Below are 26,074 nucleotides of genomic sequence, written 5' to 3' on the forward strand. Positions count from 1 at the left end.
TAACATATATGAATTTCATGCAAAAATCCAAAAAGTGGAATCTTTGCAATAACTGGGTTAATCTCCATGGTACACCATCTTCCACCTATACAGAATGATGAGCATGTCCTATTTAGGTAAAATTCCATCTTCTGTCAAGATTTTTCTCTATTGTAGTTCATTGAAAATGCATCCTGAAAGTATCTAATCATCATAAATGCATTAGTTTTTTACTTAAGTGCTACAGTATTTTTCTATTACAATTATTTTTAATTTGTACTTCCTCAAAAATGAATATGTAAAACTAAGGATAAGACAAAATATCTTGTTTTAGAAGAACATAACCAGTTAGTTGGTATCTCAATAATCTTAAACAAATTTTCATTTTTCATTTAACAACACTAAAGAATGAGGTATATAAATGTTTTAATCACAGATTTTTACTGTATGCAATTAACTGTATTTCACAACTAGCATCTTACAAAAGACAGTACCATTATGTCTATAAAAAGTACTGAAATTAAAGAGAAAATTACATTACCACGAGAAACCACCAAATATCACAACTGTCAGGGTCTACAGTTTTCTTCAAATGTTACCTTATCTTTTATGTGATATTTTGTATCCAAGTTATGTTTTCAAGCTGATTTACATTTTAGAAGTCTCCATAAGTAGATATATACTCAGCAAATGGTTACAGAAAGCAGGAGACCATAGAAGAATTTTTAAAGTATTGTGTGGTTTCAAAGTTGAGATTTTTAAATATAACATAAAACATTTTATTACTTGTAAACAAAAATGCAAAATCTATAGTCATAAAAATATTTTATTGGTAATTGTACATAATAGTGAGTGGGGCTGTAAATACTTTTTTATTTCAGAATATTAATAAATGCATAAATTGGCAGTTGTGTGAAAATAGGGAACTATGGTTTTCATAACAATTGCTGTATTTAATAAGGAGCCAATTAAATTAATTTAGGATTAGTTATTTCCCAGTTCTGTGCAACAATTCTATTTCTGTATTAAATGGACTCAAACATCTATGACCCTGGATAAGTTTGAGACAAGAAAACAGTGATAAAACTATCATTAAATTAAAGCTTTTCCAAAATTGCAGCTTTTAAAATATGGCAAATTTCTTTCTTTTTTTTTTTTTTTGCCAAATGCTTATAATTATCTGAATTTTAATGTTTTATATAATACAGAAAATAACCAGTGTTCAATGACAATAGCACTAAACCTGAATTATAAAGCTAAGTAATCAATGCTTTGTTTACTAGTCTGCTAATAAACATTACAATACATGAATGTTTTGAAAAATAAGCAAACAAAAAACCTCAAAAAATGGGTAAAACCAGAAACATAATTCAGAAACAATAATTTAGTAAAACATGTCAAAAACATTGGCAAAGATTCATACAAATTCTTTAATAACAACTTTCCTATTTAACCACACCAAGTACCAGCAGGTGTATTTAAGAGGATAACCATTAAGAAAATTCTGTTGCAGCAATAGTGATTAAGTTGATCTCTGACTTGTATACATATAACTATTTGTTTCACAATTCTCAAATAATACATATTTAGGCAGCTTGCAGTATGTTATAAAAAATTTAAATTCATTACATGCCAATAGTAGAGAATTATGTGTTAGAATTCACTAAACTAAAAGTGAAAATAGACTTACCAATAACACTGCATATGAATAATTCAACCACATTTTCATGACATCTAATTGCCAAAATGTTAAGTCTGGAAATGTTTTGTAGGCAGAGACTGCAATAAAATCCAACAAATTCCAACAATTTTTAATTTTATGCAAAACTCAAATTATAGATTGCACACAAATATGCTTGTCATGAAAATGTGGTACTTCTTGGCATAATCTGTGTATCTGCATGGTAGGACAGAAGTGATTTAGAAACTGAGGAAAATAAAGTTTAATGAGATTCTCCATTCAGTGATGAGGCTTCTCCTCTGGGTGAAGATGACCTGGACACTCCCCTCTCTGTGTTATCAGAGCTGGAGCTGCTCTGACTGTGTTGATCTGCAGAAGCAGCACTAGATGCAGGTGTTGACTTTGTTTTTTCCTTAAAGTCTGTAATAATGACTGTTAGATCTCCAACGGTAACTTCCAAATGCTGAGCACTACTCCGATCCACATTTTTCAATCTTGGCCTAAACACAAAAAATGATGAATTTTTAAAACTAGCTTTTCCCTCTATCAAATTTATGACCATATAGTAAATAATAAGTTAGGCAAAAGTAACAAAATGAATACATCTGTATTTAAAGTTATTCATGTGTAACTAGCCACACAAATATCATTAAATGTTTCAAATCATTAGCATTAATCAAACCAATCATTCATGAACCATCAACATCACAAAAAACTGTGACAGTATGGAAGTCGTGGTCTCTTAATTGTGCTTTATAATTATATTATAAATTTATATTATAATTTATAGGGAGCTTATTAATCTTATCAAGGTAGACTTAGGACAACAAAGAGTTGCACTGCAGAGGAGGCTGATAAAAGTTAAGGGAGAGCTGTATGTGAGGTATTACTCCACTGATGGGCACTTCCAAGGACATCACAATTGTTCTAACTAGATCCATGACCATCGTGACTGGTCAAAGCCCACGCAAATATCCAGGCAGCATTTTCAATACCACTGTTCTAGCTGTCAAAGAGCCCTTCTATATGAGGGGGGAAAAAAAGAACAGGCAATGTCTTTAAAAAACCTAGTAAAAAGAAAAAAAAATCCTCACATTTAAGCTCACATTTGTGACCACTGTGTTTGTTTTCCAATATACCTTTCAAAATCAGAAGCTTTCATAACACTTTAGAATAAAGGAGATAAATCTTTTACTTTCACATTGTGTATATGAGTATATCAATGTTAAAAAAGAATATTAAGTGGTTAATTTTATTATTTCACAAACACCATAAAATAATCTTCAAATTTACCTGGTTTTCTTATGACTGTTCTTTTTGCTAGTTGTTTCCTTTTCACTTTTTTCTTTTTCTACTTTATCTTTTTTCTCTTTCTTTGACTGTGTAGGGGGCACAAACTGCTGAGTAACCTGCTGTGCAACCAACTGGGAGACAGGTCGAGGTTTCCTGTGTGCATGTTAAAAAGAAAGGTTTTAAAATTATAACTGAAGATAATATGTTTTTATGAAAGAATATCTCATGAGAATATATATTGTGATGACTTTCAAATATAAAATCCTTCATATGTAAGACATAAATTATTGTCTTTCCTGTTCAACAAAAATAGAACAAACTATTATAACAGTTAAAATTTATAGTCCAAGATATACGGTCAAACCATTACAATATAGCAGTAAATAAGTCAACATGAGACATTATTTAAAATGTATACCAAAGAAAATACTCATAGGAAGGCATACATACAAATAAACATGAATTTAAAAACTTAACCTTGAAAATTTGCACTGAAACAACAATTATTTTATTTTCTTGGTGTTGAGGACTGAGCCCAGGGCCTTGCACGTACAATGCATACACTCTACCACTGAGCCATACCTCCAGATCCTGAAGAAATATTTCAATTTACCCTTTTTCCTTCAGAGAAAAAAATATCTATCTGTGACAATGGCTACTTGTTCTTTCCTTTAAAACTTTAATCACTTAATATTTACTGAATATAAAAATGTCTCATTCCTTATTACTCAAATTCTTGAAATCCCTCTAGTCAATCTCACTATGCTTTTTTTGGGCGGGGGGGGGGGGTACTAGGCATCGAACCCAGGGCCTTCACACTGAGCTACACTCCTAACTCTTTGATTTTCTGAGACTGAGTGTCTCTAGGCTGCGCTTTAACTTGGATTTCTCTTGCTAGTTTCCTGGAGTGCTAGAACAACAGGCATGAACCACCATGACCAGCTGTCACTACACATTTTTGAACTTGGAAATTTGCTCTCAATCCTTTGAATTTACCTACTCATTTAAGAGTATTAAGAAATATGTATTAACAACCTACTGCAGGGTTTATATAAGAGTGTCTTAAAGATGTCTAGCTTCACCTTTCAGTACTAATATAAGCTATCATCTGTTAGTCGAGGGTCAAGGACTCGTCCAGGATTATAAAAGAACATGGGCAACTGAGGACAAGATTCAAAGTTCTTGACTTAAGTCTCTTAAGTTCTTAAAGAGAAAAAGAAAGGTAGGGCCTGGGATTTAGCTCAGTGGTTCTGCTGCCTCCCTCGAAAGCGCAAGGTCCTGAGCTCTATCCCCGGTACCATAAAAAAAAAAAAAAAAAAAGAATAAGAAAGGTAAGGAGATTGAAGGTCAGGGAGGGAAGACAAAGAAGAATAAGAAAAACTTAGTTTTATTTATTTTGGGGGGGTGGGGTACCAAGGATTGAACTCAGGTCCTTGAGCTTGAGCAGCAGGCAGCAAAAACACTGAGCTAAATCCCCGGCCCCAACTTAATTTTAATATATGGTATATTAACAATGGTAAGTTTATTTCCCAGAAAATCTTTATCCTATTTTGGACAGTATTCTTTTTTTTTCTTTTTCCCGGTACTGGGCATCAAACTCATGGACAGTATTCTGTTTTAATCTTTTGCTGCTGTTTTGCTCCTCTACATCAAGATAAAACAAAAAAAATAATGAGAAAACACTGCACAATCTAATATTCAAAGTTGCACTGCTGGGAGGAAATAGGCAACAGTATGTAAAATGGATTTCAGGAAAGGGATCATGAATCTTGTTTAGCACCTACAAAAGTATGAAGGACTGGGAGGATAAATAAGACTGAATCCAATGCATAATTTAAAAAGGACTGACAGATCAAGGTTAGAGAGCTGGACAAAGAGTCATACAATAAAAGTAATTTTGAAAGCGTGGTGATTAATGATTGACTTAAGGAAATGAGCTTGAAAAGATTTAAGGCAGTGGTTCTCAAGTTTAAAATATAGTATATCTAAATCTCCTGGGAGGTTTGTTAATCTTGCTAAATCCTACCCCCAGAGTTTCTAACTCAGCAGGCCTTGGGTAGAGCTAAGAATTCGTATTTCTAACTAGGTTCCAAGTTATGCTGATGTCTAGGACCATACTGAAAAAAAAACCTGAGGAAGGGCAATATATTTGCCAAATACTGGTACTGCAGCATGAAGTTTGAGATGGGCGCAGGGAACAGCAGAGAATGGGGTGAGAGGACAGAGAAACTGCTAGGAAGCTTCACAGACAGGCAGGCAAACATGGAGCACACTCCTGTAAGTCCCAGGACTCTACAAGGCTGAGACAGAAGGACTGCAAGTTTGAGCTCAGCCTGGGCAATTTAAAGACCCTGTCTCAAAAAGTGTAAAAAGGGATGGAGATATAGCTCCGTTCAAAAGCCCTAAGTTCAATCCTCAGTACTGGGGGGAAAAGTATACCAGGCAGATACAAAAAAGAAAAAAAAAAATTAAATGCCTAAAATAATGAAGTAGCAGTGGAGTTAAGACAGGCTAAAAAAGCAGAATGAAGGGCACATGGTGACTGTGTATCTCCCTCACTTCTCAACCAACAAATACTCCTTAGACAAAATATTCCTTACCTCATGCAGCTAATGTTCTCTGGGTAAACACTATGGTCCAAATGTGGTCCTGCCCCCCAAATCCCTACATTGACAGAATGCGACAGAATTAGGAATTTGGGGGCCAAGGGTTTAGCTCAGTGGTGCCATGCCTGTCTGGCAAGCACAAGGTCCTAAGTTCAATTCCCAGTACCAGAAAAAAAAATAATTAGGAATGTGGGTGAGGATTTGGCCTTGAGGCCAGAGCCCTCATGCATGGGCTCAGCATCCTTATAAAAGACCCCAGAGAGCTGCCTTGTCACATCTACCATATGAGCACATAGCAAGAAGGCACGATCTATGAACCAGAAAACGGCCCTCACCACACACTGAATCTGCCAGCACCTTGGGTCATAGACTCCCCAGCCTCCCTGTGAGAAATAGAAGTTTGGGGGGTTTTTTTGGTACCGGGGATCGAACTTGTGTCCTTGCGCTTGCACAGCAGGCGATGAAACCACTGAGCTAATCCTCCGGCCCTGTTTTTTTCATAAACTACTTTGTTTATGATATTTTGTTATAGTAACCCAAAGAGATTAAGAAAGTAACATCAAACAAAGATAAAACAATACATGGATGGGGGTGGAGACTAAGGATTGAACCCAGGAACTTTGCACCCAACTACATTCCTAGCCCTTTAAAAAATGTTTTGACAATGGGCCGGGGATTTAGCTTAGTGGTGTAGCTGCCTGCCTCACAAGCGCAAGGTTCTGAGTTCAATCCATAGTACCAAAAAAAAAATTTTTTTTTTCTGACAACAGGGTCTCATTGAGTTGCTCAGGCTGGTCTGGAACCTGTGATCCTTCTGCCTCCCCCTCCCAAGTAGCTGTGATTATAGGCATATTCCACCACACTGGCTTAAACACAAAATATTAGATGTTGGTAAGTGCTATGTAGAAAAATTAAGTAAAAAATACAGGGAGTGTTATAGAGAGAGCTGCAATATTAATTTTACTGTTTCCCATTCTAGGGTGAGCACCACAAAGCAAAGGAAGTATCAGCTTAATCCATGACAGTACTGTATAGCTACTACATGACACTACTGAAAAAACAGTAGACACCCAATGCTTATTTGCTGAAGGATGAATGAATGATAAATTTTTTTTATGAATGATAAAATTTAAGGTTTAATGAGAAAGAAAGATTTGTTATTGTTTATTTTTATTTTGTCTGTTTATTCACAGACAGGTTCTCACTATATATAGTCTAGGCTAGCCTTTAACTTGCTATGTAGCCCACGCTGTCCTTGAGCTCATAATGCTTCTACCTCTGCTTCCCAAGTACTGGGCTACAGGTATGCTTGTTTTTATTTTTAACTGACGCACAGCAATTGTATATATTATGTGGCGTAGTATGACATTTCAATACATGTACACAATGTGTAATGATCTGATAGGGTAATTGGCATATTTATCACCTCAAATATATATCACTAAAAAAAAGGGTATGAAGCTGGGCTTAGTGGCACACACCTATATTCCCAGGTGCATGGAGGCTGAGACGAAAGGATCACAAGTTCAAGCCCAGCCTGAGTAATACAGTGAGAACCTGTCTCGAAAAATAAAAAGGACTGGGAATGTAGTTCAATGGTACAGCACTCGCCTAGCATGTGTGAGGCCCTGGATTCAAACTCCAGTACTGGCCCCCACCACCAAAAACAAAGAAAAAGAAAAAGGAGTACTATGTCTAAGTTTACTCATTTGACAAGATCAACTACTTACTCCATAGGAGAAATGAAGAAGTAAAAAATAAAAGCAACAAGAATTTAATTTCCTTTTCAGTTATGTTAGAATATGACAAGAGAAAGCAAGCTCAAAAGTGCAGCCAGGTTGAAAGAGCTTAGGCTAGAGCCTAGTGAACAGTGAGTAATTTAAAACTGAGCATCACTTTGAGATATAAGATGCACCTGAGTAGCTGTCACTGTCTTGTCTCACAAGGTGTTACAGATTTGAGTCTTTTCATAATATTATGACTTTGTCAACTTCATTTACTGCGCTTTGTATTGTCGCTCTTTCATCTCAAAATTTAATGCAAAATCAAAGTACAAAAATGCTACCAAAATAAGATAAAACAAAACATTAAGATAAATTTGCATTGTTTTGAACATAACAGTGGAAATCTTGAAATTTCTAGCAGTCAATAAACTGGAGCCATTACTGCTGTTATTACTAAGACATTTAAAATCTATTTACATTCACTTTAGTATGGTCTTTAAATAAAATAATAGTTATCTAGGTTTCTCTACCTTCATAAATGACCTCAGTAGGTACCATGATGATTTTGGGGAATTTATTAGCTCTAGTTCGGTGCAGGGTATTTTATAACATGACCATTCACTCCCTCACCTCCTAGCATGAGGCTCCGAGGTGGTACCCTCTGCTGCATGGTAACTACTCCTGAACAGTCATGCACGCTTTCATTAAAGAAGGGAATAATCCCAATTTCCCAATTCATAAATCTTACAACTGCTGTATGGTCTTTTCATTCTTAACAGATTTGAACTCTCCACCATCTCCCTAGAATCATTTTTTCCTTTTTTAATGGCCTACTAATGAGAAAATAAAAGTGTATAGTAAAGTATAATTTGCTTCATAAAGCCATGAGGTTGAGTTGAATAATTATTTGTGAGTTATTAATGGAGAATTCTTCTAAAGTGCTATACTTCTGATGATAATAAAATAATCTACAAATGTATACTGTCTCCCCCTTAGAAAGCAAAACCCACACAGGAAGAACAATTAGTGATCATAAGAGACAAGCTACAGGACCACATCAAACTAGAAATGAAGTAATAGCTAAAGTACTTATACTCTGGTGCAGTCAGAATGAACTGGAATAGAATTTAAGCAGTGAATCTGAAGATTCTTTTGAGTGAAGCTCTAAAGAATACTATATTCTGCTATGTATCTGGATATAGAGGAATAAAGAGCCCCCTCAATAATAGGATTAAAGCTATTTTTTTTCACTTAAAATGTTATTTTTTTCTGTTCCTCCATAACATCTTTTTCACTTTTTATCCTAGGCTTCCCTAAATGTGTATTACACAACTGTTCCATTCTTTTCTTATCTTAATGAAGGTTAATTTATTTTCACTTAAAGATTATGATTTGCTCATCAATTCTAAGATTACTAATCTGGTTCAATATTGCCAGAAAGAAGCAAAAAGTATGTACATTGTGTCTCAGTTACTGAAATAAAGTCCTTTGCTGCTCTGTAGGGGCTGAATGAACTTTAAAAACCCTTCACTAGTGCTAGTTCCTAGGAACATAAAATTTTTTCTTTAGAGTGTTACAGAATGATAAAACTGCACCCTACTCTTATTAAAGGAGAAGTCCTCCTCTCTCCATGAATCTTAAGGTTTGTGAGCCCTGTTCTATCTGATGAGAAAAATCTGGAGGACAGTAGGAAATTTTAGAGATGGGCAATAGTAAACTCATTTAGAAAGTATACCTTTTTATGTTCAGAGACTTATCATTCATGGTTTACTAGTATACCTTTAGCAATCTGAAAGGTTCTATGATAAGGAGGTGAGATGTGCTCAAAAGGTCATCTAGTTAGAAAATGAGTGCTGTCCATCTTTGGCTCTACTGCTTCACTGACTTATATCCTGATTAGGTTTTAACTTGTGGAAAAAGATGTTTACAGATTTGGGGGTCTCCAGATGTCTTTCAGATATATCCTAAGCAGACTGCATAAAGTACAAATGTAATGTAAGAAAAAAGAGAAGAGTTCAGTTATCTACTATATATCAGGATAAAATATTTTGGGGAGCTGTCTAACCTTCCATGGGGGTAAAAGGTCAATACATACTGATTCGGTATATGCAATTTCTAACTATGTTTTTGCATTATACCTCCACCAACAAAAATATGCTAAACATTAGAATAATGTCTTATACTTGATCAACTTCATCATAATTTAGCTCTGTCATGTTAGCCACATAAGAAAGATAAATAGATGGAAAGAACATAAAATGATGACTGATTCTTTTCTAATAAGAAAGTGGCATTAGTTATAGTTCAGAAGGCAGTAATCGACTTAATCACACTAAAATACATGGCAGATTGAAGTAATATAATAAATCTCAATGAGTAAAAGTGGCTGGAGAAGACTTGAATGTATCACAAATCTCTCATGATACATGGCCAACAAAAGCCAAAAAGTCTGATCAATCAAAATTTCTCAGAAACCACCTGTTTGATAAATTTCTTGTAACCGTACAAGTATCAGGCACTAAGTAAGGTAAAGAAGATTAATCATAAACAAAACAGACAAAATCCCTGCCCTTGTGCAATTCAGTTAGCAAATGACACAGAAACTACACAAAAGTAAACTACAGAAAAGTAAATTTTGTGAAAAGCACACTCAGTTAGCAAATGACACAGAAACTACACAAAAGTAATTTTGTGAAAAGCACACACATAAAATCTGTGTGTTGTGATTAAACAAGACTTACAGAGATGGAAGAATTTTTGTTCTTTAACCATCATTACAACAAGAAAAAATAGCCATCATCAGAGATCTTTAAAGATTTTTATATTTTAAAGGCATTTTATGAAGAAATAAGGGAACAATGAAATAATTTTACTGTAAGTTTTATTAAGTCTTTAAAATAACTTGGCTTTGAAAGTATATCGTTGAGGGCTGGGGATTTAGCTCAGTGGTTCCGCCGCCTGCCCTGCAAGCGCAAGGACCCGAGTTCAATCCCCAGTACCAAAAAAAACCAAAACTATCTCTGAAAGTATATCATTGTCCATTAATATCTGCATGAGATTGGTTCTACAACATTCCCACATACACTTCAAGGATATGAAAATCCATCCTAGCATTCGGGAGGCTGAGGTAGGAGAATCGCTGCAAGTCTGAAGCCAGCCTCGGCTACAGAGAGAGTTCAAGGCCAGCCTGAACTACAGAGGGAGACCCTATCCCAAAAACAAAAACAAAACACACAAAATCCACAAATGCTCAAGTCTCATAAAATGGCATATAATCTATGCACATTCTCTTGTACACTTTAAATCATCTCTAGGTATTCAATACCTAATACAATTTAAATATAGTTGCTATACTATATAATTTAGGGAATAATAACAAACAAAAAAGTCTGTGCATGTTAGTATAGAGGCAATTATTTTCTCTCAAAAATGGATCTGTGATTGGTTTAACCTATGGATGAAGAAGAAACCCTCGGTATAAAAGGTAGATTGTATGGACCTGAAGTGGCCAAAGTTGTTTTTTTGTTGTTGTTGTTGTTTGTTTGTTTCACAGTGATAGGGACTGAACCTAGGGCCTCATGCATGCTTAGACATGCACAATACTTGGCCCTAAAGCTTTTTAGTTTTTTGTTTGTTTTGTTTATTGTTGACCAAATGTAACTAACTCATCAGCTGTCAAGTCTACATGATGGAACATACCCACCCTGTAAATGCTGATTTCTGATTCAAATACATCTGCAATAGATTTTTTTTTTTTTTTTGTACCGGGGATCAAACTCAGGTCCTTCTGCTTGTGGGGCAGGTGGCAGAACCACTGAGCTAAATCCCTGGCCCCCATCTTCAACAGATTTTAATTTATCTTTACTTTCTCCCCTTCTTGCAGTTGCATCATGACTTTCCTTTTGAAAACCCTGACAGCTCATACTTTTTTGAAGAGAAGAAAGTCATTTTGTTTTGTTTTGTTTTTTGCCGGCCTTGAACTCAGCAATCCTCCTGCCTCAGCCTCCCAAGTGCTGGGATTACAGGAGTGTACCATCATGCCTGATGACATCAATCCTTGGTTTTGAGAAAAACTGACCCATTTAAAGACTAACAGCCTGAAGTCTCCCTTATATAGTTGATTTCAGCACCATTACAATCTCAGGTCCTATGCTCAAGCTCTTTGCAGTCATCATCTGCTTCACCTAGTAACTGAAACATGTACTTTTTGCCAGCCTTCTTCCTTACGGGCAGATAAAAAATTCTGAATTCTCAAATAGTTGGATGAAAGCTACAAGGTGAGAAGAACAAAGACTGCAAAAATAGTGTCCTTACATTTTTTATACCCTCTTGAAATATACAATAGCACAAGTTATTTCTGGGTGAATCCATCATCTTTCTGTTTTCATATTATTTTGGTCTCTTTTTAAAATATAGTTAGAAATAACTGATTAGTAAAGATAAAATAATTCCTAGGATGATGAAATAAACTATTCCAAAGAAAGGAAAAATAAAATCACTTATGATCTCATATATTACATATATTTGATATTTAAAGGCCTAAAAGATCCAGATGGTAAGGGCCAGGGATTTAGCTCAGTGGTTCTGCCACCTACCTTGCAAGTGCAAGGTTGGGAGTTCGATCCCCAGTACCCAAAAAAAAAAAAAAAAAACAAACAAAAAGATCTGATGGTATTTATTTTTTAAAAGCAAATTTTTCCTTGTTCCTTGAAGACCTCACGCAAAGAATGAAACATAAAATATCAATCCTTATAAACAGAAATGCTCAAGAACACGAAAACTAAAAGTGGGCCCAAAACAACAACAAAAAAATATGTATCAAAATACTAGAATACACATATTCTACCATTCTTTATTTTTATTTCTTTCTGTATTTATTTTTTGCTTTTCGTTTTTTTATTTTTTTTGGATCGAACTCAGGACCTCGTGCCTGTCAGTCAGGCACTATGTCCTATTTTTGGGTTTTTGAGACAGGGTCTCACTATGTAGGTTCAGGCTGGCCTTGAACTCCCAGCAATCCTCCTGACTGCTGAGATTATAGTTATGTGCCACCCTGCCTGGCTTCTACCATTCTTTAAATGCCACCATATTAGAATAACCATTTTTAGTTCTTAACTCAATATTGAAGAACATTTATAAACAGCACAAAGAAGAATCTCAATAAATACTTGTTGAAATTTTCTAACTTCCTTTATCTTATTATCTGGTAATCTTAAATATCCTCAAATATCAGAAAATTGCTGAATAAGAAAGAAGAATGGCTTCTAGGAATACCAAGAAAAAGCATCTTGGGCTGAGCGTGGTGGTACGCACTTGGAAGGCTGAGGCAGGAGAATTGCCACAAGTTTGAGGCCATCTTGAGCTACACAGTGAGTTTGAGGGCATGCTGAACTACACAGCAAGACCCAGTCTCCAAAATAAATAAATAAATAAATAAATAAAAAGTGTCTTGGTTAAAGAGTCATTGCTTCCTGTATTTTTTTTTCAACAATCCTGGGGATCGAATCTAGGGTCTCAACATGTGCTAGGCAGTGCTCCGGCCCAATACTACTTTTAACATTTCTAAATCTGTAAGATGGTCTCTCTCATGGGAACTCTCAATTTCAATTTTAATGCCTCCTTTGCTCATTTTTTTTACAAATTTAAATCTCTTTTGTTCCTTATATTTCCAACTACCATGAATTTTCATGAGATTTCTTCTTGGCTTTCTCTCTGGACTTAAAGCTTGACAGTCCCTCAGGATTAGGTAAGTTAAATAAAACAATAAATGTTTAAAAGTATACTCTAGAGGGCCAGGGATTTAGCTCAGTGGTTCCACTACCTGCCTCACAAGCGCAAGGTCCAGAGTTCGATCCCCAGTACCAAAATATAAATAAATATTTAAAAATAAAAGTATACTCTAGGGCCAGGGATTTAGCTCAGTGGTACTGTGCCTGCCTGGAAAGCACAAGATCCTGAGATTGACTCCTCGTACCAAAAAGAGTATACTCTATAAAACATTTTTTTTTTGGTACCAGGGATCGAACTCAGGACCTTTTGCTTGGGAGGCAGGTGGCAGAACCACTGAGCTAAAGCCCCGGCCTCTATAAAACATTTTAAAGAATATTTATGAATAATCTATAAACACATCTTGATGGCATAATATTTTGAAATCATGGATACTGTTGTAGTTTTGTTCAACATTAATCCCACAAATTCTAGACAAACTTGCCCAGGACACCTATCTCAAGGAAAGACAAAAATTTTACATCATGGAAATCTAGATGGGGTCATTCACTTTGTAGAGGCTTCACTTCTTCCTCATATTCTTTTCATAAAATTTTATGTTGTAGAAAATAAAAACATAACTGGTAATTCAGATTTTGTAATTAATTTCTAAGTAGTATTTCAATCAGTAAAATTAAACACAATCTTTTGAGGGGGGCAGTAGTGGGCATTAAACCCAGGACCTTACACATTTTAGGTAAGCGTTCTATCACTGAACTATATCTCCAGCTTTTTATTTTGAGAGAGGGTCTCATTAAGTTGCCCTGGCTATGATTCTCCTGCCTCATCCTCACAAACAGCTAAGATTATTGTCATATGCCACCACATCCAGCACAATCATCTTTTTTTTTTTTTTGGTACTGGGGATCAAACTCAGGTCCTTGCACTTGTGGGCCAGGTGGTGGAACCACTGAGCTATATCCCTGGTCAAAATGGAAGGTTTTTTTTTTGGTAGGAGGGATGGAACCCAGGACTTTTCGCAGTGCCACTGAGCTAAATCCCCAGCCAACAAGCATCATTTTTAATGTGGTAAATATTGGGGGATTTCTCTACTCTATCATATAAACACAATATTCCTTTCTCTAGGCTTAGAAATATACTTAAGTCTTTCCTACCTTGAAGAAAAATAATTCTCCCTTAATAACTTCTATTTACTTGTTTACCCTCTCCTTTTCCAACTATTCTCAATTGTCTATGTCTTCTTTCTCCCCTGTCTTTTTAGTCTACCACCTGACACCACACAAAGGTCAAGTACTTAAAACTAAAGGACACTTTCATTCACCATATTTGACCTCTATGTATCATGACACTACCACAGTACCTTGTTACCCACAGTCAGCCACAATTCAAAAATTAAATGGAAAATTCCAGAAAGAAATGATAGTTTGAGAGAAAGACTAGTCACATAACTTTTATTATAGAATTTGTTATAATTGCTGTATCTTATTGTTAATCTCTCCATATGCCTAATTTATAAATTGAATGTTACCATATATATGTATGTATAGGAAACAGCACTATGTATATTCTTCCCTCCCTCCTTCCCTTCCTCCTGCCCTCCCTTGGTTCAGCATTATATTATCTGAGGTACTGAGATACCAGGCACCCACTGGGAGTGTTGGAATGTATTCACAGAGGATATGGAAGACTACAGTATTTAAGACTCTAGTACCATAACTACAATGGCAATGGTTCATGTTCTATAGCTTCTCTTCCCTTTTCTTTTTTTTAGGGGCGGGAGGGGGGTACCAGGGATCAAACTCGGGACCCTGCACTTGTGAGGCAGGCAGCAACACCACTGAGCTAAATCCCCGGCCCTCTCCCCTTCTTTAGTAAATTGCTCCTTCTTTCTTAGTGTCTCCCCACCTGCCTCTTGCGTATCAAACTGCTAATGTGGTACATCTCTAGCCCTTTATATTTTGAGATAATGTCTAGCTAAATTGCCCAGACTGACCCCAAATGTGGGATCCTCCCACATCAGTCTTCCAAGTAGGTGGATTAGGGTGGGGGATTTAGCTCAGTGGTTCTGCTGCCTGCCCTGAAAGCGCAAGGACCCAAGTTGAATCCTCGATACCAAAAAAAAAAGAGGTTTCCAAGTAGGTGGATTATAGGCATGCACCACCATGCTGGGTTCAGTCTTCTTATACCTATGCTGGGTCCTCTAATCTCACCACTTGCAATTCCATCCCCTTAAATTTGAGATTTATTTCACCCTTCTGTCCTTAACCTCTTCTCTTCTGCAAACAGGTTTACAGGACAATTTCATGTAAGTCCATGGCTTCAAAAACCAAGCAACCCTAAGCAAAAACTCCTAATACTTCAAGACTTACCTATATTCTGGATCAGTATATACGTCTACTTGATGAATCTGCTTAAAGCATAGGTACTTCAAATTCTACTTGTCTAAAGCTTGAAGTCATAATTTGCTCCTACAACTTACTATCTTCAAAAGACTATTTCCAAATTCTTGGCCAAACAAAAAACTTGGCAACTTTACACTATTGTCATTCTATCACCCACTTCAATAAAAGGTAACTAAGACCTACTGTCTAACCAAATTATCTTCACACCATAAAACAGTGTTACTTTTTTTTTCCCTTGGTACTAGGGATTGAACCCAGGGCATCATCTATGCTGAGCAAGTGCTCTACCACTGAGCTCCACTCCCAACCCAAGGTTATTTCTTTAAAACAAGCAAACAAAAATTGTATGATCCTGTCATTTTCTTTCTCAAAATTCTTTATTTGGTATGATTCACTACTTTCCAGATTTTTCTCCTACAATTCTATGAACCGTACAACACTGCCACACTGAACTACTAGTCATTCCCCAAAAGTCCTATGCTTTTTTCCCAGCCTCTTGCCTTTATAAGTGTGTTCTTTCTGTATTATAAAATACATAACAATTAAAAATGGTTAAGATGCTAAATTTTATGTAGTTCTGACAAATAAGTCATTCACATTACACTGTAACTGTATGCATGCCTCTAAGCTCCTAGGGGACTCTGTCTTTTCATTTTTGAAACACTGGTACCAAGCTCAAGAGCATGATAGGTAGTCAATGTTTACTGATGAATGTAACAGCCCTTTTTCCCTTCTGAATCTTTAATTTTCCCTTTTAAAATTCTTTATGCCCTCTCAAAACATGCTTATGTCAGTTTCTAGTTTATATTCTGCTTTGGAAGTTTATGTACTCTGAGTCTCGTCAGCTTTTCCTATGTAAAAATCTACTATTTATCTGTAACCCTGCCTCTTCCTTAAATTTGGTTCTATAGCTCCAATAGTATACTATCACTCATTTTCAATAAGAATAAAGACATAGTGGGGTGTGGTGGCCCACACCTGTAATCCAAGCACTCACAGAGGCAGAGGCAGAGGCAGGAGGATTGCCTGGAGTTCAAGACCAGCCTGAACTACACAGTGAGACTCTGTCTCAAAAAAAATAAAAACATTCCTGTTGTTCCCCTAATATCAGCTCTAAATGGTGGGGAAGAGGGGTAATAAAAGTTGTCAGCAGTTGTTTAGTTTTAATATTCTCATATTTTAGAATAGGTAAGTGTCTTACTTGTATAATTATTTTTATATAAGTAAAAAATAAAATCAGTTCAGTGATTTTTTCATAGTTCTTATAGCCAACAAGCCAAAGAGCCAGGACTTGGTACAATACTCATAGTCCATTCTTAGTTACAAAAAAATCTGTCTGATGGGACTCCAGGCATCTGCTATATAGTGGTTTGAGATTAATCCTTCACATGCACTACTCAAAAACAGGACACCACAATACACCACTGCAAATGCTCACTGTGCTGATGTCTGGGCCAGTTAGGACTCTCTGTCATGGCACCTGGGAATGTGTATTTACTGTCAAGTTCTATAAGTGATTCTTTTAAATAAATGTTTTAAAACAAGCATTAGGCTAACACACCATCCTCTAGCCACATTTTTTTCCCCTTAACTTTACTGGTACATTTTAGGTGGAAATCACTATGGAGATACCTCAAACAACTAGGACTGGAAGTCCCATTTGTCCCAGCTATTCCCCTGCTGGGGATCTTCCCCAAAGAATTAAAAGAATCATACCACAGTGATACATGCTCACCCATGTTTAGAGCGGCACAGTTTGTTATAGCTAAAACTTGGAAACAGTCCAATTGCCCATCAACTGGAGACTGGATAAAGAAGATGTGGGGGTTTTTCTTAATAAAATGGAGTACTACTCTAGCGACATTTTTAATGTTGTTGTTTTTGTTCCTCTAAGGCATGATGCTTTTTCTATGTCTGGTTTAGTAGCACAGTACTAAGGAAATCCTATTTACAAAGTTAAATACACCAATCCTCTCTTACCCTTGGGGGATATGTCGCAAGACCTCAGTGGATGCCTATACTAAACCACATATACATATATAAATATATACCTATATCTATCTAGAGTACTTTTTCCTACAGATACCCATGATAAAGTTTAATTCATAAATTAAGCACAATAAAAGGTCAACAATAACAATAAAAAATAGAACAATTAATGTAATATGCTATAATAAAAGTTACAGATTGTGATCTTTCTCTAAATATTTTATACAGTAAATGACTGACCACACATAACTGAAACTATAGGAAGTGAAACTACAAATAAGGGGAATTATTGTACTTAATTACTGTACAACAATCTTTTAACTTTAAATTCACCTTGACCTTGAGAAGCAGTTTACAAAAAAGTAATTTACAAAATTTAGAAAAACAGGAAATTTTGGTATACAACTATTTTAAGTTTGGCATACAGTTGTTAACCACTCATATTCTTTAGACAAGAGGCATAAAAACTATAATTACAAAATCTTTTATATTCACCCATCATAGTCACAGCAACTAAGCTATGATGACAGCAGAGCACGTATCACCAGCACATGGGCTGTCTTTCTCAAATGTAAGCTGAGGCATATATGTGTTGCAATGGTGAATGTATTTAGAACCCACCCAAAATCTAAGCGAGCCAACATGAGTCTTGTCTTTTTTTAAGAACAGCATAGAACCAGATGTGGTGGTGCATGATTATAACCTGAGTCCACTGCAAGGCTGAGGAAGGAAGACCTCAAGTTCAAGCCCAACCTAGACAATTTGGCAATTTAGCAAGGTCTTGTCTCAAAAAAAAATTTAAGGCCTGGGGTGCACCTTAGAGCAAATGCTCTGGGTTCCACCCCTACTACGAGGAAAACAAAACAAAAGACTAACACAGAGCTATCATATTCTTGATCACACATTTCAAAGAGTATAAAAAAACACAAAAACCCAGAGATAGCAGAAAAGTTATTCAGAGGTTTACATAGGAATGAACTACTCAGACATATGCCCAAGAGAAAGGAAAATATGTTTCTACAAACACTTGTCCATGACTTCATAGAACCATTTTCTATAACAGTCAAAATATGGAAGCAACCAAAATGTGCTTAAACGGATGAACGGATAAGCCAAATGTGGGCATATACCCATAAAATAAAATAGTATTTAGCCATTAAAAGGGATGAAGAAGCCAGGTGTCGTGCATATCTATATCCCAACTACTAAAGAGACCAAAATAGGAGGATAGAAAGTTTTAGGCCAATCCGGACAACTTAGTGAGATACTGTCTCAAAATAAAAAATAAAAAGGGCCAGCATATACTTCAGTGGTAAAATGCTTCCCTATCATGAGCAAGTCCCTGGGTTCAATCCCCAGTACTGTCAAAAACAAACAAAGAATGAAGTACTAACAGATGCTACGGGTGACCCTTGAAAATATACTAAGTGAAAGAAGAAATCACAAAAAACTATGTATTATATGATTTCACTTAGAAATGTCACAAATAAGCAAATCCAAAGAAGCAGAAAATGGATTTGTAGTTGGTTGCCTAGGGCTAGTTTATTGAGGAATGGAATGGGTAGTAACCATTAATGTGTATCAAGTTTCTTTTGGGGCCAATAAAATATTCTAAAATTAAATTGTAATGATGGTTGCACAATCAATAAACTGCATACTTGAATGGGTAGATGCTACAGTATGTGGATTATGTCTCAATAAGCTGTTTTTAGAAATGCATTTGGACCCTCTTCAGCTGACAGAGAGAGAACTTTAGCATAAGCACCCTACCAAGGGTAAAGAAGCACAAAGGGGTATAAATTACTCAGGGAAACCCCTTGGATCTCGTAATACACTCCAGCTGGACCTACTCAATGTATTCCTCACCCAGGCTCTCTAGATAACATCTTATCTGATATTTGATTTGAGCGTCTGTGATGAAGCATCAGAAGGAAAGAAGTTAGAAAGAAGCTAAAAGAAGTTTTGTTTTGTTGTCCAGTTTGGCACGTATTTGTGGACTGTACTTTGAGGCCAAAACTACAGTACTGTGAGGGCAAACATGGAAGAGGGAAAACGGTGATTTAAAAATTTTGGAAGTGAGCTGGGGACATAGGGATTCAATGGTGGAGCACACACCTAGCATATCTGAATGCCTTGGTTAGATCTTCAGCACCACCAAAAGAAAAAAATTCTTTTTGCCTCAACCATTTGTCTTTTTTCAACAAATCAAGGATTTGCTAACCTATTTTGAAAGTTTTAGGTGAATTAACCTGCAAAATTATCAACTAGCTTGAGTGGTCTTCCCTTTATACACATTAAAATTTGGTATAAGAACACATTTATTAACATGTTATTTGTTTTTCATGGCAAAAACTTGGAAATGCAATGTGTGCCAAATACCCTGGGAGCCCTGTAGCACCTCTACGGAGTCTTGGTTGTCCATATCCCTCACTAATGCTACTTATCCTTTCACGGCCATTTTCTGTTTTCCTAACAATGGGTAAAAGATTACGTTTTACCTATTTTTGTAGCCCTAACACCTACTATAGTAGATCCTACATGTATGAGATGCTCAATAAACATCTTGTGATATGAGCCGGGGATTTAGCTCAGTGGTTCCACCACCTGCCTCACAAGCGCAAAGATCCGAGTTTGATTCCCAGTACCAAAAAACAAACATCTCGTGATATGGATGACCATTAAAAATACAATATAAAGGGCTGGGGATTCAGCTCAGTGGTGCCACTGCCTGCCTCACAAGTGCAAGGTCCCGAGTTCGATCCCTGGTACCAAAAAAATGAACAAACCAAAAAAAAATGATATAATAATGTAAATGGAACTGTTAATCACATGATCACCAATGTGATCAGGTACCAACTTTTCATCTTCTTTTCAAATTATTTGCTTCTTTCTCTGCCTACAAATAATGAAATACCTATTACAACTGACTTCTCAGTAAAATTCAAACAGTAAGTACAGTAGAGCTATTTGTCTCATTGTTTTTGCAACAGAATCATCATGCTAACAAAAATATTGCAAGAAATCTCAATATAAAGAAAATGCCATAATTTCTACATGAAGTCAAGGAGTTGAGTCCCTCTGAGTTGTCTGATATTCATTCTTATTCCTCTTAATTATCTCTGAGGTGTGGCTGAAGAATAACATTTGAAAACTGCTGATTTAAGGTATCCACACTATAACAATTAAATTTACCCTCAGGTTCAACATAATCTTTCTTCTTGTCATTTGTCTTAAGTGTATTTACAGAATGCAAGGAAGAATATCCTTCACCATTTCAATAATCTATGCTGAAATATTTAGAAGAGTTTTTACTCCAAAGTCTATTATATTTAATTTTTAATACTCCAGAAGGCCAGAACACAATTTTCCCTAAACTCCTAGGAGGTAGTGGCAGAGAAGACTTGATTTTTTAGCAAATACTAAGGTAGTCTTTAGTAAGCACTGACAAAATATATTACACATCAGTTTTATAAAAAGTAGGTTAGTGTGCTCAGCAGTTAATTCTCTGAAAAAAAACCCATCACAGTTTGGCATTAGCTTTTCACTTAATTTGAAAGACTAAGGACAATCTTGAGAGTAACAATAGATCACCATCAATTTTTCTCTTTTAGCCAAATAAACGTTAAGTCTTTTTATTTTTGTTCCACATTACTGGAACCGTTCTTCCTATCATTCCCACTAACACTAGACTATCATAACCCAAGAGCAGCTTTCTCTATTACCTGATCCTTCACCTTCTCCCCTCCAGTCAAAGATTACTCTTCCTTATATTAGTGCATTTAACAAACACTTATTGAGCACTCACTATGTTTCAATCACTGTTCTAAGTACTAACAACTGAGCACTAAAAAAGGTTTACCATTATCTCAAGGGGTAACCGTAATTCTGATTTCACAGAGAAAACAAAAGCCATTCAATTCAAAAGTCCACAACCTCCTAACTGGGCCATGTTTTCTGACCTCACTAACCACATTCCTGTTTAAGCCACTCCTCTCTGGCCACCAGGTCACTTCTCCAAGACAATACTCCTGTCACTGACCTACTTTCTTCTCTATGGAGTTGCTCCCATTAGCATACAAACACAAGGTAATAGTTCTTACCTTTTAGCACAAGCATCTTTTCCCAACTTTCTTTCTAGCCACTGTCCCATTTCTCCATTTCCCAGAACAGGTCTCAAATGATTTGTCTATGCTCCACACTTCTTTCTCCCACTCTCTCATGCGGTCAAATTGATCACAGCTTTTGGTCTTTACCAAAACATCCTTATCTTTCCACCAACACTGATTTAAGGACAGCAACAACCACTATTATCATATCTAGTAATCAACTCTAGTCTTCCTCTTGGCCTTTTTAATGTGCATTTAGTTGAATGTATCACTCCTTCCTTTTCTGAAAATTCTTTTCACTCAACTTCCAGGACACCACACCCTTCTCATTTTTCTTTTGCCTCACCAACTACTCATTTACAGTCTCACTAGTTACTTTCCCTCTTCCCAATTTCTAAACCTTGGAGAGCCCCAAATCTGCTTTCAGATTCTCTTAATATGCTAACCCTCCAGTCCAGTGTTACTCAGGGCAGTCCACCAACCAAGAACATCAGCACAGAGAAGCCTATTAGAAATGCAAATTCTTAAGCCTTTTCCCAAAACTGTAGTCATTTTCACGCATGTTGAAGTGTGAGAAATGCTGCTCTAAGTGACTTCATTCAGTCCTTTGCTTTAAGAATTATCTGTGTGGGGCTGGGGATTTAGCTCAGTGGTTTCACCGCCTGCTTCACAAGCGCAAGGACCCAAGTTCGATCCCCAGTACCAAAAAAAAAAAAAATTATCTGCGTAATGGGTCTCAACTCTAGCTGCAGATTCACCTGCAAAGATTTTTTAAAATATCCAAGCCTTGAGAACAATAGTCAAATTTGCTATATTTTATAAGTAAGATTTGTAAAAATAAGAAATAGTTAAGAAAAAATAGCCAGGTGTAGTTGTGGACACCTGTAATCCTAACACTCAGGATTGCGAGTTTGAGGCCATTCAAAATGAATTTAAGAACAGCCTGCACTACACAGCAAAGAGCCTATCTCAAAATAAATAAATAAAATGGAATGCAATAAATTGAAATAATCATTTAAATAATGAAAGTAGTACCTGAATAATCATTTTTCTTTCTTTTTCTTTTCTGCAGTTCTGGGAATTAAATTCAGGGCCTCAAGTATGACAGGAATAAGCTACCTTCTCTTTTTATTTTTTATTTTTTAATTTAATTTTATTTTTTTTGGTACCGGGGATCGAACTCGGTTCCTTGCACTTGCGAGGCAGGCGGCAGAACCACTGAGCTAAATCCCCGGCCTAATTTTTTATTTTTTTGGTACCGGGGATTGAACTCAGGACCTTGTGCTTGCCAGGCAGGCACTGTGCCGCTGAGCTACATCCCAGGCCTCCTTTTCTTTTTATTTTTAAGATAGGGTCGGGTCTTATTAAGTTGCCCAGGTTGGCCTGGAACTTGCAATTCTATTTTAGCCTCTCAAGGACCTGAGATTACAGGCTCTGAATAAAATGTTTTCTATGCATAAAAGCTTTCCTCAAAGCTTGAGCTATAGCTCATTGGCAGAGCAACTTCTTAGCATGCACAAGACCCTAAATTCAATCCCTAGTACAGCGAGAGAGAGAGAGAGAGAGAGAGAGAGAGAGAGAGAGAGAGAGAGAGACAGAGAGAGAGAGAGGAGAAGCTTTTCTCAAGGACACACATATATACACAAAACCTCTCATATTTAAACATATAAAAAGGTGTGGCCCATAAAATCCACCTATTTAATTCCAAGATATGTATCAAGGGAGAACAATACAGTCCATACAAAAATTTATATATGGATGTTCACAGCAACTTTAGAAGGGCCACAAACTAAAAACACCCCAAATGTCCATCCCTAGGTTAGTGGATAAAGAAACTGTGGTATACCCATACAATGAAATACTCACCAACAAAAGGAATGAATTGCTAAGGCCGGGGATTTAGCTCAGTGGTTCCGCTCCCTGCCTTGTAAGTGCAAGGTCCCAAGTTCGATCCCCAGTACCAAAAAAATAAAATAAAATAAAAGGAATGAATTGCTGACACTCAACAACACAGATGAAAAATAATTATATTGAATGAAAGAAGCTGGATTTAAAAAAAAGTACACATTGTATGATTCTATTTATGTACAAGTGTAGGTAATGCAAACTAATCTGGCATTACAGAAAACAGATCTGTGTTTTCCTGGTGAAAGAAGATGGGAGGGAAGAGATGTAAGGAGTTGAAAGGGGCTACAAAGAAACTTTGGAAATGAAGAATATGTTCACTATCTTGACTGTGGTAATGGTTCCACGGTTGTATTCATGTAATCGTACACTTTAATCATGCAGTTTATTGTATGCCTACTATATCTTAAAAGCTATCTGAAAAATGTTTAACCTAACCGTTAATCAAATTAAAACAAGAAACCCTGGGTCCCACTTGAGAATGTGTAGGGATGGGGCCAGGTTCAAATTTTATGAAAGTTCCCAAGCTGATCCTAATGTGCATCTAAGGCTGAGAAAAAGTGATCTATACACTGGTATTCCAAAATTTATATCACCAGGCCTACCATCTCCCCTGAAGTCCAGACTTACACAACCAACCATCTGCTTAACATTGCCACTTGGATGTCAAATAGCATCCCAAAATAATCAGTATGTCGTTCAAACATGCACTCTTGATTCCTCCTGCTTCCCACTCTTCCATTCTGAGTCTTCAGTAAAAACCACGCCTTTCTTCTGGTTGATCAGACCAAACAGTTGGAAGCTATATTCATTTTCCTTTCTCTCACACCCTCATCTAATTCATCAGCAAATCCTTCCACCGTACTTTCAAAATATATCTAAAAACAAGTGGCTTCTCACCACCTCCCTTAATAACACCTTTGTAATACCCTAACATTTCTTGTTTTGCTATGGACTATTCTCCTATAAAGCAGTCACTGGAAATGGCTTCTAAATATAATCAAACTAAATCACTCTTCTGCTTAAAATGCCCAGTGGTGCATTAACCAGGGTTCTTTCTCTAGGGGCACAAAACCAATAGGACATATATAGTCACAAGAGGGCATGTATTAGATTAGCTAACATAATCAGAGGCAAAAAAGTTGCAAGATGGCAGTTTGCAAGATGGTGTACCAGGGAAGCCAGTCTAAGAACCTAAAAGTCTCAGAACAAAAGACAGACAAATGATACAGCCCAAGTTCAAGGCTGGTGGGCTTGCACTGGTGCAAGTCTGCATTCCAAACCTGAAGAACCTGGATGTCCACAGATAAGGGCAGCAAAAACACACTCACTTGGGAAGAGTACAACTGAGAACTAGCTTGCCCTTTCTTCCATTCCATCTGGGTCCCCAGTCTACTGGAAGATGTCATCCACATTCAGGCTGGGTCTTCCTCACTCAGTTTGCTGAATCCCACATCAATCTTATCTGGAAATACCATCACAGACATTCCCAGAAGTGTGCCTCACCAATTCTCTAGGCATTCCTCAATCCAGTCAGGCTGACAACCAAGATTAACCATCACAAATGGGTTCCTCCTCCCACACAGCCAACTTCTTATGTGTTACACTCTGGCAAGAGAATATGTAGCAACTGAAGAAGTCCAAAATTCTTGTTCTAGTCCCCAAGTCTCTACATGAGTTAGCCTATTCTCCCACCAATCTTCTGGTGGGAACTCTGTTCCAGCATATCTGGCTCTTCTGGCTGCTATAACGAACTGTGTAGCTTAAATAAAAGAAATTTATTTGTTCAGTTTTGAAGGCCAGAAAGTCTTAAGTTAAAGTTCGAACAGAGTGTAGCTTCTGGTGAGGGCTCTCTTCCCAGCTCAAAAACAGCTGTGTTCTTACATGGCCTTCCCTCAGTGCAGGCATGGAAGCGCCCCCTCCATACCCATCAAAGGGCTGAGGGATTGAGCGGGAGAAGGGGAAAGAAAACTCTCTTTCCTCCTCTTCTTGGCTTACTAATCCTGTGAGATTGGAACCTTACCTTCATTTAGCCTCACCTCTTAAAAGCCCAATCAACATATAAACCCTGGAGACACAATTCAGTTCACAGCATCCAGCCTGGGGAATTCATCAGCTGTCCCCTCTGCCTACTCTACCCAGTTCTTCCAGTTCTCTGCTCAAATGCCAACTGCCAGAGAACTCCTTCATAATCTGACATAAAACAGTGGAATGAAGCCTGGTACAGATGTTCTTCTAAACTCCTCAGTTGCTCCTATTGTGCAGACAATGGCCTATCAAATGAAGATCAAATGGCAGCTAAACTGTCCAACCCCCATCAGACCTCAGGATCAGGATCTGTCGGGTTAAGCAAATTACTGCTGTCCACTGACATCAGTAGTCCTTCACACTCACTATATATTTTAAGCATCTGAGCACTTTTTAAAAAAATACCCTTGGGGGCCGGGGATCTAGCTCAGTGGTGCTACCGCCTGCCTCACAAGCTCAAGGTCTCTAGTTCAACCCCCAGTACCAAAAATAAAATAAAATAAAATAAAATGGGCTGCAAATCATCCCCAGTTCCTGATATTCATGCCCTTTCTAATCCCTTTCCTGTGAGTAGGCTGGACCTACGAAGGTGCTTCTAACAAACAGAATACAGCAAAACTGATTGGATGTCACT

At 36.8% G+C, this 26,074-nt stretch overlaps 1 protein-coding gene across 3 annotated transcripts in view; it reads right to left on the bottom strand.

Moving 5' to 3' along the window:
- Window positions 1–388: 388 nt before the first annotated feature.
- Yaf2 (YY1 associated factor 2) overlaps window positions 389–26,074 on the bottom strand; it is a 96,519-nt gene continuing 70,833 nt past the window's right edge. For all 3 annotated transcript variants that reach the window (XM_004874010.4, XM_087200020.1, XM_021251562.2), the window contains 2 exons: window positions 2,954–3,106; window positions 389–2,160 (listed from right to left, as the gene is read on the bottom strand). In XM_004874010.4, coding sequence (XP_004874067.1) covers window positions 1,923–2,160; window positions 2,954–3,106 — 391 coding nt within the window. In that variant the 3' untranslated portion in view covers window positions 389–1,922. The remainder of the gene's footprint in view (window positions 2,161–2,953; window positions 3,107–26,074) is intronic.

The sequence above is a fragment of the Heterocephalus glaber genome, unplaced genomic scaffold (assembly GCF_053883595.1).
Source record: "Heterocephalus glaber isolate CG9 unplaced genomic scaffold, H.glaber_assembly_v1.0 deba00001733, whole genome shotgun sequence".
NCBI classification, from domain to species: Eukaryota; Metazoa; Chordata; class Mammalia; order Rodentia; family Bathyergidae; genus Heterocephalus; species Heterocephalus glaber.